The sequence below is a fragment of the Xenopus laevis genome, chromosome 2L, assembly GCF_017654675.1.
Source record: "Xenopus laevis strain J_2021 chromosome 2L, Xenopus_laevis_v10.1, whole genome shotgun sequence".
Lineage (NCBI taxonomy): Eukaryota > Metazoa > Chordata > Amphibia > Anura > Pipidae > Xenopus > Xenopus laevis.
Genome location: NC_054373.1, coordinates 1,298,984 through 1,317,327, shown reverse-complemented (window position 1 = coordinate 1,317,327; position 18,344 = coordinate 1,298,984). Strand labels below are relative to the sequence as shown.

General features: G+C 46.0%; 1 protein-coding gene across 1 annotated transcript; it reads right to left on the bottom strand.

The window, feature by feature from the left end:
• Positions 1–1,524: 1,524 nt before the first annotated feature.
• On the bottom strand, positions 1,525–17,554 carry fstl1.L (follistatin like 1 L homeolog). Its single transcript, NM_001095580.1, is given in 11 exon segments — positions 1,525–3,026; positions 3,248–3,309; positions 4,024–4,134; positions 4,593–4,705; positions 5,156–5,271; positions 6,363–6,493; positions 6,722–6,754; positions 8,376–8,505; positions 8,598–8,702; positions 17,397–17,450; positions 17,537–17,554. Coding segments are annotated over 11 exon segments (906 nt in total). The 5' UTR covers positions 17,540–17,554; the 3' UTR covers positions 1,525–2,978.
• Positions 17,555–18,344: the final 790 nt, after the last annotated feature.

Here is an 18,344-nt window from a genome sequence, read left to right as displayed (position 1 = left end):
ATACTTTGTAACAATTTTGAGACACAAAAACACAGTTTAGATAAGGAGAAATATTTTCAAACTTTCATAACCTGCCAAATTTTGTAAAACAAACATGGTAATTAGGGGGTGTGGCAACAGAAAGGGGTGTGGTCAAAAATTGCTGTGCTACGTGCGGGAAAATTTTTTTGTCCCTCTTTTTACTTCCAAAATGTTGGGAGGTATGGAATATCCCTGGCTCTACCTTAGACTTGGAATGAAAACGCAAAAGGCTCATTTATAAACACTGGGCAAATTTGCACCTGGGCAGTAACCCATAGCAACCAATCAGTGATTAGATTTTTTTCAGTCAGCTGCAGGGTGACATCTGATTGGTTGCTATGGGTTACTGCCCGGTGTTTATAAATGAGCCCCCTTGAGTTTTTCTAATCACGTGGATTTCATTCTGCTGACCATGGGGCTCCTGGGAGATCTCTCCTCCATAGAAAAATAAAAAATCAGACGGCTCACACTTCAGCAATTGCGCTACAACTTAACTGGTTTATTGGAGATTTCGGATGTTTCGGAGATCACTTGAGAGAGGAGGTTGTACCTCTGTAACGTCGTGTGCAGATCTCCAATAAACCGCTTAAGTTGTAGCACAATTGCTAAAGTGTGAGCCGTCTGAATTTTTATTTTTCTCATATCTCAGTCTTTTGTGTATTGGATCCCTCCTCATTGGCTGATATCTCTGTAACACGCAGGTTGTACTTTTCTCAAACAGCTGTTCCTGTTCGACGTGATACAATTGTGACGTGAATGATTAGTGATACCCTTAAAGAATGCTTTACCAGTAAACAACTCTAGACACTGCCTCTGTTTTAGGGTAGCAGCTGCCATATTAGCTTGGTGTGACATCACTTCCTGCCTGAGTCTCTCCCTGCTCACTTAGAGCTCTGGGCTCAGATTACAGCAGAGAAGGGGGGAGGGAGGGAGAGAGGAGCAAACTGAGCATGCTCAAGCCCTACCCCTGGAGGTTTAAGCTGAAAACAGTTAGTCTGATACAGAAGCCCATGAGTACACAATAGAAGGAAAGAAATGTGCTGTTTGACAGAGGACTCAGAGCAGCATTACTTTGAGGGGTTACTGGTGTATTTATATAGACCTTTCTGATAAAGCTCACTTACTTTTAGCCTTTCCTTCTGCTTTAATGAGCACCATGTTTTTATTGGTCAGTAAAAGAGCTGATACTAATTATTTGCTGTTACTTTACTCCCCATAGAACCTGATGCCACAGATGTTTTATTGTAATTCTCTCTGATTGGATTTTTGGGAATAAAATTAAATATCAATATAAATTAATCAAGACCCCCCAGTGGGCACTGTGGGGGTGCCGTGAAGCTGGCGCTCTATGAAGCTGAATGAACAGCTGCTTTCAGAGGTTCCCCAAGTTCTGTCCAATCAGGTGAGACTATTGTTTGCACACGGTGTCCCCAGTAACGGCACATTGTTGGGTCCCTCCGGCAGCCACGACATAATGATAAATCAGAGGCGGGGACTAAGCGAGACAGTGACATCGCATGAGTCATTTAATTAATTTATTTGGTCGTTATAGAATAAAAAAACAATATACAAATATAAAAACAAATATGGCAGTGAAATATACGCAGGAAAGGAAGCTCTGAATATTGAGAAGGGGGAAATGGGGTACAATGGGCGCAAGCCCCTCCCCGAGAAGGAGGAGCCTGGTGCACAGCATTTAATGAGTGAATCAGGCGGCACTTGTATCACACAGCTGGGGGGCTCAATTGCACTGGGGGGCGCCAATTATTGTCTGAGGGGATTTAACTACAGTTTGTGCCCCCTCCACACACACAAATTGGATCTGTACCTGTTACTGACCCCCCAGTGCAATGCACCCTGATATATCTGCCAACATTTATTTCAAGTAATTTCACTGCCTAAACTCTATACTGTACCCCCCCCCGTGGGCACAAACTCAGCACCGATTATACAAATTCCCTCTGAAATAAAGAAAAATAGAAGTTCCTCATGGGCAGAACCTTTAGACTCCTCCCTCTTGGACAGATTTACTTTCCCAGATACTTTTCTTAACCATTTCCTCTCCATAGTAAGATGGGCCACAGGCAGCCACACTACATGATCCTACAGATAACCCCCCCCCCCCGTGTGCAGTAGCCCTTAAAGGACAAGTGGCCGTGGAGGTTGGGAAATAATATAAAACACACATGGAAATACAACCAGGAAGGCAAAGTATAAAGAGAAAGCTACAATCTGGGCTTGACTGTGTTCTGAACTTATAGCACCGTAACATGTTCCTTGGGGGTGGGGCTTACAAAGTGGGTAACTGTGGTCCTTTTAGCTCCAAACCAAGCGACACCCCAAAAAACTTAGACTTCTGGGGGCATCAGTTCATAGTTCAACTACAAGTCAATGGTCTGTTAGAAGCCCAGAATCCCTAGTGGGGCCCAGAATTCACATACAGGACTGGTCCCACAACAAACGCAGGGGGAGGTGGTCGGACAATCAAATAGTCGCTGGCTACCTGTGTGCCGTACCCCATTCTCTGGGGGGGGGTAATTTAATAGTGAAAGTATTTGGGACGGGGACACTATTTGCTCTGATCAATATAAAGGTGCTACTCACAGGCAATAAGGCACTCGGCAAGACTGGGGTAGGGCCACAAGACGAGAGATTTGACTCTCAATGCACTGGAATTTAAAGGTACAGGGCCCCTGACTAGAGAGACCCCCAGTAACACGAGATGAGTGCATTATTGCACCAGAACCGTACACAGGGGGGGGGCCCACAATCTACACAGGGAAGTGACATCATGATTTTTGGTTCAGGGAAAACTCCCCACAAGCCCCTCCTCCCCTCTTGTTGCACCTATGCCCTAAAATCAGAATTATTTGTCTTTGATGCATATTAATATAAATCCTGCTGTTGCTGCGGCCCCTGGGCGGCCCCTGGCAGCAAATGGAATCTTCCTCTTGGCTTTACGCATCTTTGCTGCTGCTGCTGCTCTTGGAGTTTTCAATTGTCTCCTGTAGGGGGGGACACAAATCAGTTCCATGGTGCAATAGAATTGGAATTGGATCAGAACATGCTCAGTAGTGACATTAGCCCGGGCTGTGATTGTATTGAGCCTGAAGCCTATAGCCCCTCAGCAGGGAGACATGAGCAGCTGGGGTTGCTAAGTGCCACCATTGAGCAGGTAAGTACATGTGAGATTATGAGGGGCCCCAACCCACTGGCATCAACTCACCTGTTGCTTCTTGATCTCCTCCACGTATCTGCCCATGTCTTCTGCTTCATCCCCCTCCTTCCCTGCAAAGCACAGACATTATTGTGCAGCCCGAGGGGCAAGAGATCATTTCGGGGGGTTAGATGTGACACCTCCCAACCCTCCCCACATTAAAGGAGACATATAGGATAAATGAAAAAAACCCCTAATTGTGTAGGCAATTATAAGTAATATATGGTGTTGCTTTTACATGGTGCTAAAAATTAATATTATCTTTAAAAATAGCCCCTTTATTGGAGCTCCCTATAGATGTTCTCTGGTCCCTGTTTCAAATGAGGGGTGGGCGTGTCCCTGCCAGAAGCACAGTAGGAGGGGACAGCCAATCACAGCCCTGCAGTCACACAAGCACAGACAGACTTCAGTTCCCTATCAGGTCCTGCTAGCTGCTGATTGGTTCCTGTCCTACAGTGCAGTGAGCTGAGTGCACAGCCTGGGAATTGAGGGAGCAGCAAGTGGAAAAGAAGGGAGGGATTATTAGGGGTTTTGCAGAAATATTCAATAAATCAGCCTGAAACACATATTTTTAAGCACAATTCTTCTATATCTAAATGAGTATAATGCTCTGGTACATTCTTATTTTTTACACAAAATGTCTCCTTTAATATTCATGGGGTCTATGCTATAAGTACATATTTATAAAAGCACATGGGCCGGAGCTGCTTTATGGTTTTGTATAGAGAGTGCAGGATGTGGGCACAGACATTTGGGGCAGAACATGGTATTGGGGCTGACGGTACCTTCACAGGCCATGGCGGTGCACACCCAGTTGCCACAGGCACAAGCGCAGCGATTACATTGGACTTGGGTCTCAGCTCCATCCTCATAAGTCTCATCCTCCAGTGCACACTCTGCCCAAGGGAAGAACAGAATTAGATCCAGTCCAAACGGTCAGAACCCACGGGGTCGGGGCAAAGCAGCACCAGCGCATTGTAGGGAGGGACGGGGCACAGGGGTAAAGTGCAGGTAAGTGAGTGGAAGAAGGAGGGGGTAGAGGTGCCAATAAAGAGGGAATTGGGGAAGATAAATGTGCAGGTAAGTTGTTGGAAAGATGGGGGTGTATAGGGTTAAGGGGACAAAGAATCAGGGGCAGAGAAGGGGGAAATGCAGGTAAGTGACTGAAGGTGCAGGTAAGTGACTGAAAGGAAAGAGAAGGGATGGAGGGTTTTAGGGAAGATAAAGGTGCAGGTAAGTGGCAGGTAAGAGGGGACAGAGGTGCAGGAGAGGGATATGGGAATTGGGGGACATAGAAGTAAGTGATAAGATAATGGTGCAGGTAAGACACAGGTAGGGGTAAGTAGGTAAATACTTTTCTCAGGTGGTTGGAAGTCGGGGTTCAGGCATGTGAGAAACTCGTTTTTGTTCAGTTTCCAGTCGGCATTTTCATCAGACAGTTCAATGAGAGCCTCAACACACAGACTCCTGCCAGACAGAACACAGACACTGCTTACTGCAACTGTATCTACTACTACTGTAAGTACCCCAGCGGCATGTTCGACTTATAGACTAGTGAGGGGGGCTGTTCACCATTACTAACACTAGCCACACCCCCAAGGCATTCACTGCCAACCAATCACCAGGAGCAGAATTCAGGGCATTTCCTGCTGCCAATAATAATAATAATAATAAATAAATAAAAGGGCTCATTTACTAATAGAGGCACTAACAGGGCAGCATCCAATCAGAACTCAGATTTCATCAGTCCAGTGCAAGTTTGAATATCAAAGCTACAATCTGATTGGCTGCACTGTGCAATTCAGCACCTGAGTCAATATATAGGCCCTGAAATTTGCCAAAATAACAAACTGTCCAACCCTGGTTAATGGCTCCCCACAGCCTCCTGATAATAAATAGGGGCCCCCCTGCACTCACTTGAGCATGCGGTTGGTCTCCTCGTTCTTGTATGTGCTGATGTTGGTGCTCTGGCTCTGCTCCAAGAAGCTCTGCAGCTCAGCAGAATCCAACTGGGAGTCGCCATCATCATATTTCTGGGGGGGAGAGAGAAACATGAGTTGGGGGGGTCACATTCCCCTACGCTCTGAACATGGAACAACCCAAGCAACGCTGCAATTGGTCTTTAATTATCTGTGTTCTCATTCCTTCTGATTCTATTTGGGTAAATGTGGGCAGGTTATTGACTTAGTGTGAGACTCCCATGAGTCTTTGCAACTGTCTCGCACTTGTCAATCCAGCGGGGCCCCTGGGAGCCTCATTAGCAGCAGTTACATTCAGGTGGCAGAACCATCAGTGCAGTCTTGTCTCCCTGTAAATCCAAACTCATTTATTTCCCTGTCAGCGGCTCCTCGTCCCCATTCTGTCCCCCCGGGGGCCCCACTGGTCACTAATCAGCCATTAACCCCATCAGGGAGGGGTGTGCGGAGACAGATGCGCCAGTCTGGGGGGAACGAGACAGATGACACTCAGTCCCAAGTGTCACTTTATATCACTGCCATTAATGAACCTCACGTGGCCCCTATGATGCAGTGGGTGTCACTTCTGGGGCCACAAATCTGTCACCTTTATTATATAATAAGAATTATATGAATTAGGTGCTGTGGGCATGGGGGGGGCCACACTATAAATGCAACTCAATTTATACCTTTATGCACCGCAACTGCCTGTTATATGCACTGCTGCTCACACTCACAGCCAATACATAAACTCACACTCACCACTCCCACTCACAGCCAATACACATTACACAAACCCCACTGACACACATGATTGTGGACCTTGCGTGGGCAGAACAATTGCCTTGTACCAGATGTTTCAGCTAAAAAACTTGCACCACGTCCCTGGGTCACGTCCCTCGTGCTGCAGTGCTGCCCCCTCTGTCTCACAAGTGACTCCCTGAACCAGGAAACTCCTCCTGATCTGTAACACAGACACTGCTGCCCAAATGTGTGTAATATCTGCTCTGCCCCTGTAACATCTGTGCTGCCCCTTCTCCTTTAAATTATCTCCCCCACCTGCCCCAACAAAGGTACAGATTTATACACCGCCCCCTTCTGATCAGGCCCCTCCCCTCTCCCTCTGGCCCCTCCCCCAGTCTCCATCTTGCCCTACTGTCTTCATTTACCTTGAAGTACCTGTCGAGGATCTCGCTGTAGTCGCTGCCCTTAGAGAACCAGCCGTCGGGAATAATCTCAGTCTGGAGCCAGTGGATCACTCGCCGGCGCATCTCATCCCTGTCTGACTGGTAACAGGCAACTGGGGGGCACAATATATACATATTACATGTATTATATGTATTATATGTATTATTATATGTATCATATGTATTATATGTATTATTATATGTATTATATGTATTATATGTATTGTATGTACAGCACCCAACTCTGCACCCAAAGTGGTGCCAGTATAACTGGGTGTGGGCACTTTTGTCACTCAGAATAAGGAAATAAATCTCATGGAATAAATGGAATATTCTCCTACCTGGAACGGCCGCGGGGGTGTCTGATGTCTTCTCTGCACATGAACAGAACAGAAATTAATCCAACAGAAGCCCACATTGATCTATCACCTTCCTCTTGGTCCAACTTGTCCTACTGTCTCCACCTTGTCCTACTGTCTCCATCTTGTCCTACTGTCTCCATCTTGCCCTACTGTCTCCATCTTGTCCTACTGTCTCCATCTTGCCCTACTGTCTCCATCTTGCCCTACTGTCTCCATCTTGTCCTACTGTCTCCATCTTGCCCTACTGTCTCCACCTTCTCCTACTGTCTCCATCTTGTCCTACTGTCTGCATCTTGTCCTAATGTCTCCATCTTGCCCTACTGTCTCCATCTTGTCCTACTGTCTCCATCTTGTCCTACTGTCTCCATCTTGCCCTACTGTCTCCATCTTGTCCTACTGTCTCCATCTTGTCCTACTGTCTCCACCTTCTCCTACTGTCTCCATCTTGTCCTACTGTCTCCATCTTGCCCTACTGTCTCCATCTTGTCCTACTGTCTCCATCTTGTCCTAATGTCTCCATCTTGCCCTACTGTCTCCATCTTGTCCTACTGTCTCCATCTTGTCCTACTGTCTCAATCTTGCCCTACTGTCTCCATCTTGTCCTACTGTCTCCATCTTGTCCTACTGTCTCCACCTTCTCCTACTGTCTGCATCTTGTCCTAATGTCTCCATCTTGCCCTACTGTCTCCATCTTGTCCTACTGTCTCCATCTTGTCCTAATGTCTCCATCTTGCCCTACTGTCTCCATCTTGTCCTACTGTCTCCATCTTGTCCTACTGTCTCCACCTTCTCCTACTGTCTCCATCTTGTCCTACTGTCTCCATCTTGCCCTACTGTCTCCATCTTGTCCTACTGTCTCCATCTTGTCCTAATGTCTCCATCTTGCCCTACTGTCTCCATCTTGTCCTACTGTCTCCATCTTGTCCTACTGTCTCAATCTTGCCCTACTGTCTCCATCTTGTCCTACTGTCTCCATCTTGTCCTACTGTCTCCACCTTCTCCTACTGTCTGCATCTTGTCGTAATGTCTCCATCTTGCCCTACTGTCTCCATCTTGTCCTACTGTCTCCATCTTGTCCTAATGTCTCCATCTTGCCCTACTGTCTCCATCTTGTCCTACTGTCTCCATCTTGTCCTACTGTCTCCATCTTGCCCTACTGTCTCCACCTTCTCCTACTGTCTCCATCTTGTCCTACTGTCTGCATCTTGTCCTAATGTCTCCATCTTGCCCTACTGTCTCCATCTTGTCCTACTGTCTCCATCTTGCCCTACTGTCTCCATCTTGTCCTACTGTCTCCATCTTGTCCTAATGTCTCCATCTTGCCCTACTGTCTCCATCTTGTCCTACTGTCTCCATCTTGTCCTACTGTCTCCATCTTGCCCTACTGTCTCCATCTTGTCCTACTGTCTCCATCTTGTCATACTGTCTCAAACTTGCTCTACTGTCTCCATCTTGTCCTACTGTCTCCATCTTGTCCTACTGTCTCCATCTGGTCCTACCGTCTCCATCTTGCCCTACTTTCCCCATATTGTCCGACTGTCTCCATCTTGCCCTACTGTTGCAATTTTGCCCTACTTCCACCCTCATCCTTTACTCCCTCTAGTTTCCCCTCCCAGGGGCAGAAGTTACTTACCCTTGCAGTGCCCATCGTAGTCAACTTGGATCTTAGATCCGGTCAGACATGCATCGCGGTGCAACTCACAGTGGTTCAGGTAGGTTTTGCCGTTACTTCCACAAACTGGTCTTTTGTGTGATTTACATTTCTGGGGGGGAGACATCAGTTAAAATTGCCCTATAACCTGCCCCCCAGCCCCAAGCATTGGGAGAGTTGCCCTTCCATGAGCCAATGTCTCACCTCAATACACAGACAGGTGGGGTCTCCCTTCTCCGTCACGGCGCACTCCCTCCCTGCACCACAGAAAACATTGGCACAAACCTTGGACTTGCTCTTGGGCTCCTCCTGGTACAACAGAGACAGAATGTGGATCAACAGAACAGCAGATCCATTCCCTGTCATTCAGAACTGCCCCATATCTACTCATTACTGCCCCATCAAGGGAAGAAAGAAAGCTCAGGAAGCTCAGAATCAAGGGGAACTGACCCAAATAACCCAATGCTACATGTGTTGCTGAACTGTAATCTGAACTCCCAAGCTCTGTACAACCAGCCTGTGGCAGTACCAGGAATGGGCAGGAGGGGGCAGTGTGTGACCAGACTAAACACTAACAGGGACGACTGTTGTTTCTCATTCTGCCACTGGGTGGCGCCAAACACAGGGGAGCGCAGGGAGAATGTCCATGTGGAAGAGGCTGATATACAAGGTCTATGGGAGTTTCTGGGAAACAAGACAAAAGTGTAAAGGCCTCAGTGACCCTGGGCTCAGTTACTTCCCTACTGACACCGTCAACTCATGTTCCCAAAGGCCATTGGATTGCAAGCTCTATGTACAAACCAGTTCCATAAATTATGATAGGGGCAGAGACCGTGGAACCAACTCATTAAGGGGATCAGAACCATACGGGTTAATGGCATGAGACAGAATTCCAGTTACCCAGAATCCTCTGCTACCCCCTGAGAATAAACCTAACATTTCCCACAATCCTCTGCTATCCAATGAGAACAAGCCTAATATTTCCCAGAATCTTCTGCTATCCAATGAGAACAAGCCTGGCGTTTCCCAGAATCCTCTGCTATCCAATGAAAACAAACCTGTTACAAGCAAACCTGGCACAAGGGAAGGAGAAGGAATATTGTCCCCCTGAAAGGAATGTGAATAGGGGAGAGTGGAAGGGTTTTGGGGTGAGAAACAGCCTCACACTCTCCCTGATCTGTTCCATATGGGTCAGGAATTCAGTGCATGTCAGAGTGTGAGATTTGTCCTCACTATGTCTGTACCACAAAGCTTGCAATCTATTACTATGAGATCTCTGTGTAGAGGCTATGAGGGCTGTTCCTGCTGGACCCTGTCTTTACCCCCCCCTGCAGCTACACAATGTTGTTGTCATAGTAACCATTGGAAAGTAACATTAAAAAAGGCAGAAAACAGGTAATAAAGAAATTCCAGTAAATAGAAAGCACTGTACTGTTCCTTTAAGAGCTGGTGAGTGAGGGGTTAAGGGAGGGGCATTCCCATTTGCATTTGACTTGTAATGGATTCCAGATGCAAAGTCACATCTGGTTACAGGGGACGTGGGCCAATCAATGCTCTCAGCTCAGTCTGGAACTGGCCAATCACACGCTGCCAAGTTACTGCAGCCCCCCCAGACCTTAAAGAGGCAGTGTGTGTGTGTGGGGGGGGTGAGGTGACACAATACAAGGAATATAACTGACCCAAACATTCCCCCCACCCCCCGGCCCTAATCCTGCTGATCTTACTCTTGGCTGCAGCGCTGGCTAAACTACAACTCCCAAAATCCCCACCACTGATTCCTGCTCTGTATTTGCCCCCGCGTCTCCCTCATTTGCTCCAAACCCTTCTGCCTCCACTGAAACAATCTGGCCACAAACCCCGAGACACATGGAGCCCCAGAGGCAGTATCGGGGTACAACTCCCATAACTCCCTGCAGCCTGTGGCTGTACATACAGGAGGTGCGTGTCAGTGTCACAGGAGCACGGGGGGCACATCACTGGGTGTAAAGAGTTAATAATATACTGAGCCCCAGAAATAGTGGGGGTTGTTTGTACAGCTGGTTAATGCCCCCCCCCCCCGACACAATGAAGTCTCCCCCCTCTCAGGCAGGTGAAATCAGCAGTTTGTGCAACTGTCACTCACCCTCTCACCCCTCTCACAATAATGGATTCGCCCAGTTGGGACAGAACCGGTCCCTATGGAAACCAGCTGACCCCCCAATATGTTCCCTCCATGTCTCCCCAGGGGGAAAAATGGTAAAAAATAAATAACGGAAAGTAATTGAAAAAAAATCTTTATTTCTGGGGAACAATCTGAAAAAACTGAACTGAAAAAGTTTTTGGAAGGTGAACATCCCCTTTAAAGGGGTGGTTCACCTTTAAGTCAACTTTAAATATGTTATAGAACGGCCAATTCTAAAAACTTTTCAGTTGGTCTTAATTATTTTTGAATTATTTGCCTTTTTCGTCTGACAAATGGGGTCACTGACCCCATCTAAAAACACATGCTCTGTAAGGCTACACATTCATTATTATCGCTACTTTTTATTACTTATCTTTTCTATTCAGTCCCTCACTTATTCATATTCCTGTCTCTTATTCAAATCAGTGCATGGTTGCTAGGGAACTTTAGACCCTAGCAACCAGACAGCTGAAATTACAAACTGGAGAGCTGCTGAATAAAAAGATAACAATAAAAAAAACACAAATAATAAAAAATGAAAAGCAATTGCAGTTGTTTTTCCATTGGAATCCTAGGACATTCAATGTTGCACTTCAGAAACAGCTGGAGAACATGCTGGGGGTTGTAGTTCAGCCACGGGCTGCTCCCATTACACATTCTAACTAACAGGAAAGGAATGAATAAACTGAGAGTGGGAAGTAATAGGGAAAGAATCTTCTGTAAACATTAAATCCTTTCTGTGTGGGGGGGGGGGGGGGCAGACAAGAAGAGAGGGACCCTGGGATTGTAAGTTTACAGATAAGGGGGAGTTTATTACCCGGGGAGACTCCCCCAACAACAGCAGGAGGGTCAGTGGGAAGAAGTGTAAAATGAAATATTTCTGCAATTGAATAATTCAGTCCAACATTAATAAGATGATTGGCTTATCCTGCTCGGTGTGACTGCCCATGAGACTGGGCCCCTGATGCTTGTGATGAAATCCAGGGGAAAGTGCCCAGATATAAAGGGACAGGGAAACAACAACAACAGGGAACCCGAGGCTGAAGCCCCCCAGGATATTAGTGATCGCTGGTGAGTCTGGCAGACAACGGGTTAAAGAAAAAGAGGGTCTTCCCTCCACAAACAGAAGCCATGGGGGTGTGAGAATTCCAATAATGACAGACCTGTCCCTACTTGTCCCCCCTGTACCTGAAGATAAAAGAATTTAATTACAAGGCAAAGCTAAACCCCCCTCACAGCTGTTTCCCACGGACCCTACAATTACTCTCTGTGACCAACCTCCAGCCCAACACCTGCACCACAACTTGCCCTTTAATCCTGATTATTCCCAGTCACCCCAATGACACTTTATAGACAATCAGGGGCCAATAGAATCCCTTCTCCTGATACTGTCACCCCAATAATATCATTGACTTGTATCAGTGAGCACCACCTAAACAGACTTAATGTATAGAGATCCAAATAACAGAAAGATCCCTTATCTGGAATACCCCAGGTCCCATACCTGTACTTCTAATGCAGCAGTGAAAATGTTACTCTCAGCTGGGGACGTTATTCCCTGATACACGTCTGTCTCTACTTCCTACTACAACTACTACACCAATGCCTTATGTGCAGCACAGGTGAGATCTTGTGGCCCCCCAGCTGGTCATGGGGAGGGGGAATGAGGGGCCACATGTGGTCACATGGCAGCAGCCACTGTAGAAACAGAGGGGGGGGCAGAACAGCTGTGTTTGCCAACAGAAACCCCCAGCAAGCCCACCTGGCCCCTCTTTACTTGGTACACGACTACAGGCAATAAACTCCCAAACCTTCCCTTGTTGTCACCCCCCCCCTTCTCTAACCCCCAAATGTCACGTTTACTCCACAAAGAGCAGCAGCTCCAGGTAAGTGACACGTGGCAGAACTCACACAGACTTGGGCTCCTGGGGGGGTGCAGGCCAATGGCTCTAATGAGAACTCAATCTTAGCACTGAAATGTTTCTTCTGTATCAGGTCTGAGTGGGTGTGAAGACCCCAGAAAACTGTTCATACGGAGACAGTAGGACAAGATGGAGACAGTAGGACAAAATGGAGACAGTAGGACAAGATGGAGACAGTAGAACAAAATGGAGACAGTAGGACAAGATGGAGACAGTAGAACAAAATGGAGACAGTAGGACAAGATGGAGACAGTAGGACAAGATGGAGACAGTAGGACAAGATGGAGACAGTAGGGCAAGATGGAGACAGTAGGGCAAGAAGGAGACAATAGGACAAGATGGAGACAGTGGGAGAACATGGAGACAGTAGGACAAGATGGAGACAGTAGGGTAAGATAGAGACAGTAGAGCAAGATGCAGACATTAGGGCAAGATGGAGACAGTAGTACAAGATGGAGACATTAGGGCAAGATGGAGACAGTAGGACAAGATGGAGACATTAAGGCAAGATAGAGACAGTAGGGCAAGATGGAGACATTAGGGCAAGATAGAGACAGTAGGGCAAGATGGAGACATTAGGGCAAGATGGAGACAGTAGGGCAAGATGCAGACAGTAGGTCAAGACTGACAGTAGGACAAGATGGAGACAGTAGGGCAAGATATAGACAGTAGAGAAAGATGGAGACATTAGGGCAAGATGGAGACAGTAGGACAAGATAGAGACAGTAGAGCAAGATGGAGACAGTAGGGTAAGATGGAGACAGTAGGACAAGATGGAGACAGTAGGGCAAGATAGAGACAGTAGAGCAAGATGCAGACATTAGGGCAAGATGGAGACAGTAGGACAAGATGGAGACATTAGGGCAAGATGGAGACAGTAGGGCAAGACTGACGGTAGGACAAGATGGAGACAGTAGGGCAAGATATAGACAGTAGAGAAAGATGGAGACATTAGGGCAAGATGGAGACAGTAGGACAAGATAGAGACAGTAGAGCAAGATGGAGACAGTAGGGTAAGATGGAGACAGTAGGACAAGATGGAGACAGTAGGGCAAGATAGAGACAGTAGAGCAAGATGCAGACATTAGGGCAAGATGGAGACATTAGGACAAGATGGAGACAGTAGGGCAAGATGGAGACAGTAGGACAAGATGCAGACATTAGGGCAAGATGGAGACAGTAGGGTAAGATGGAGACAGTAGGACAAGATGGAGACAGTAGGGCAAGATAGAGACAGTAGAGCAAGATGCAGACATTAGGGCAAGATGGAGACATTAGGGCAAGATGGAGACAGTAGGTCAAGACTGACAGTAGGACAAGATGGAGACAGTAGGGCAAGATATAGACAGTAGAGAAAGATGGAGACATTAGGGCAAGATGGAGACAGTAGGACAAGATAGAGACAGTAGAGCAAGATGGAGACAGTAGGGTAAGATGGAGACAGTAGGACAAGATGGAGACAGTAGGGCAAGATAGAGACAGTAGAGCAAGATGCAGACATTAGGGCAAGATGGAGACATTAGGACAAGATGGAGACAGTAGGGCAAGATGGAGACAGTAGGACAAGATGGAGACATTAGGGCAAGATAGAGACAGTAGGGCAAGATGGAGACATTAGGGCAAGATGGAGACAGTAGGGCAAGATGGAGACAGTAGGTCAAGGCTGACAGTAGGACAAGATGGAGACATTAGGGCAAGATGGAGACAGTAGGACAAGATAGAGACAGTAGAGCAAGATGGAGACAGTAGGGTAAGATGGAGACAGTAGGACAAGATGGAGACAGTAGGGCAAGATAGAGACAGTAGAGCAAGATGCAGACATTAGGGCAAGATGGAGACAGTAGGACAAGATGGAGAAATTAGGACAAGATGGAGACAGTCTCCAAATAGAAATATTGCACCAAGAACTGGGGACCAGTATTGTAAGTATTGCCACTGGGGAAGTGAATTTTATTGCCCAGAGCAATGACATCTTCAGGGTGTAAATCCAGACCTCACCCCTGTAACTGCACATGGACTGGGCCAGAAAGTGACTCACTAGGAGGATCCATGTGCTGACGCCCTGAAAACATCTGAACCCCCAGTCGCTCTGGGAGAAAATTGTTTGTGCAGCCAAAAACCAGAAACCCTTTCAGATCAACGTTTCACCATAGTAAATGAGGGAGCTCTTGCTGGAGAGCTTGCAATCAAATAACTATTATAACAACATAACTGGTGTGATATCCCATTATCTGTAATACACATCCCCCACTCAACCCCCAACACAACTACTGACAGGAGAACATAAATCATCTGCCCTCAGTGTCCAACTGTTACCCCCCAACTGCTGGGTCTTCTATCCATGTGATGCCCAACGGTGAGGGTGGTACAAAGATCAACAGGGCAAAGTCACTGACTCCAACTAACACTCTAATAAGTATACTGAGTATCACTCATGTATTATAAGGGACAATGTACCCCCTACTGTAAATGATAAGGATATTAGAAGTCACTGAGGGGTTGTTCTGGGACCATATAAAGGCACAAGGCTGCAGGCTGAGTTATACAGGGAACTCTGAGTATCACTCATGTATTATAAGGGATAATATACCCCCTACTGTAAATGATAAGGATATTAGAAGTCACTGAGGGGTTGTTCTGTGACCATATAAAGACACAAGGCTGCAGGCTGAGTTATACAGGGAACTCTGAGTATCACTCATCTATTATAAGGGATACTGTACCCCCTACTGTAAATGATAAGGATATTAGAAGTCACTGAGGGGTTGTTCTGTGACCATATAAAGACACAAGGCTGCAGGCTGAGTTATACAGGAACTCTGAGTATCACTCATCTATTATAAGGGATACTGTACCCCTACTGTAAATGATAAGGATATTAGAAGTCACTGAGGGGTTGTTCTGTGACCATATAAAGGCACAAGGCTACAGGCTGAGTTATACAGGGAACTCTGAGTATCACTCATGTATTATAAGGGATAATGTACCCCCTACTGTAAATGATAAGGATATTAGAAGTCGCTGAGGGGTTGTTCTGTGACCATATCAATTATATAAGAGATCACAATCAAATTAACTATTTAGGTGACAAAGCAGAATTTAGCCCCATATTAAAAGCAAAGAGATAAAAATTGGGGTGGGGGACACAATCCTGTAAGTAAATAGATCAGGAGCAGAGGAATAGGCCAAGAGTTAACTAAAGAAGTGGGTAGAAATGTTGTACATGATGTTTTGTGCTTCTGTACCAGCCCAAGGCAACCACAGCCCTTTAGCAGTAAAGATCTGTGTCTCCAAAGATGCCCCAGTAGCTCCCCATCTTCTTTTCTGCTGATTCACTGATTCACATGCTCTGTGCTGCTGTCACTTACTGAGCTTAGGGAGCCACTCACAATATACAGTACACATAGAATAGAAATGTCACAATATAAGGCTGATTAGTAATTAATACACATAATTACTACATGGCAGCACAGAAACCAGTGCAATTAGCATCAGAATTGAATAATCAGCAAACCTGTAGCATCAGCTTATATTACAGCCAGGGAAGCTCATTTTCTGCTGGATAATTAGTGACGAGCCCTAAGCTTAGCTTCTCAACAGCCAATCAGAGCCCACTGAGCATGTGAGTGTCACAGACACTTTCCAAGATGGTGACCCCCTGTGACAAGTTTGAAGTCCTGGATCATTGCTGCTATTGACAAGCTCAAACTTTAGCCTCCTGCAATAAGTTCACTACAGAAAATATGCAATTTTTAGCCACTTTCATTTTTAGGGTTTAGTTCTCCTTTAAGTGCTTCCAGCTCGGCTCATTCCAGGAAATGGGGTGTGGGGGGGGGGCAGTTAAGGAAACTGTGGGTCTGGACTGTAGATTTTGTTACTCGCAGACATTTTCCAAACTGACCCTGGGGCATAAGATTAGCGGGGGGGGGCAGTTATTAGCTCTGACAGATTCTTATAGAATAAGAGCAACATGGGGGGGGTTGGAACAGTCTGAGGCTGAGCTGACATTGCCGCACTTTGCCGCACTTCGCCGGGCGTAGTTTCGCCAGCGCTCCGCAAATTCACTAAAATCCGAAGTTGCGCACAGGGGTAGCGTAAGGTTGCGAAGTTGCGCTAGCGTTGATTCCCTATATAAAGCGAAGTTACGCTAGCGAGGGCTAATTTGCATACGGTGCGAAATTCAAATTTCAATGGAGGAATACGTATCTGCACTACAAATGCCTAGAAAACTTTCAAATCAGCAAATAAAAATTGTATTTTGCCCTACACATGTGCCCACTGTATAGGTAAGTTGCCATGAGTCAGGAAATGTAGGGGGGAGGAGGGGAGCCCTAAAAAATTTTTAGATCTTTTTCAGCCTATCAGCCATCATGTAGAAAACACGCCAGCGTTTTTTGGGACTTAGAAAAAAAATTGACTTTTTTTAAACAATCCCTATCTACTCTATTGCGCTTCGCCAGGTCTGAGGTGGCGAAGGAAGTCTAGTGTAAAAGGTAGCGTTCAGTACACTGCGCAAGTTAGTGAATTTGCGTAGTTTCGTCCTATGAGGACTGGGGGGGAGGTTAATAGAAAACTAACAGATTTAAGGGGTTAAACAGGGACTGGGCAGATCCTACAATATAAAGACCAATATAAGTGAGAGCTCAGCCCCCCAGGCAGTAAGGGGTTAACTTTAAGGAATGTACAGGCCAAAGACCAAACAGGGACTCCCAGTCCATCCCAGTCCCCCTCAATTAATCCCAGTCCCCCCCAGTTAATCCCAGTCCCCCCAGTCCCCCCAGTTACTCCCAGTCCCCCAGTTAATCCCAGTCCCCCCCAGTTAATCCCAGTCCCCCCAGTTACTCCCAGTCCCCCCAGTTAATCCAGTCCCCCCAGTTAATCTCAGTCCCCCCAGTTACTCCCAGTCCCCCCAGTACTCACCATTGCGGAGCAGCAGAGGAGCATCAGGACCAATAAGGGGAGACACATCAGATGCTGGGGGGGAGATGAGAGAGTTAGTGCCGGGGGGTCGGGAGGATGGGGGGGTCGCAGTGGGGGAAGAAGAAGAGACAGAGACTCACCATGTTGTCACTAAATCTTTTCTCTTCTGATTCTTCCTGAAATCCGGAGCTGAGACTGAATCCCAAATTCCTCTGTCCCTCCCCCTCTGCCCTCCCCCCTCACCCCACTCTCTCCCCCCCATGTCTCTGCAGTTTGTCAGTGTGACACCAGGGGGCCATTGAAGCTCCAGTGAAGGAATAGAAGGAAAAATACTTCGAATTTCAAACTATTTTTTTGGCTACTTCGACTTTCGACTACGATTTCGAATCGAACGATTTGAACTAAAAATCGTTCGTCTATTCAACCATTCGATATTTGAAGTACTGTCTCTTTCCTAGTTTTTCTTTTTTTTGATCAAAGGAAAATCGATGGATTAAAATCCTTTGAATCGTTCGATTCGAAGGATTTAATCGTTCGATCGAACAAACGATTTTTAACAAATGAATTACGGTAAATCCTTCGACTTCAATATTCGAAGTCGAAGGATTTAACTTCGATATTCGACCCATAATAAATGTGCCCCTAAGTAACAAACTCACGGGAGAATGAAATAAAAAATAACAAAAGTAATATAAAGCTGCTACATTTATGGGCTAACTAATAGAATCATAACTAATAGAATCATAATTAATAGAATCATAACTAATAGAATCATAACTAATATAATCATAACTAATATAATAATAACTAATATAATCATAACTAATATAATCATAACTAATATAACTAATAGAATCATAACTAATAGAATCATAACTAATAGAATCCTAACTAATATAAACATAACTAATAGAATCTTAACTAATAGAATCCTAACTAATAGAATCA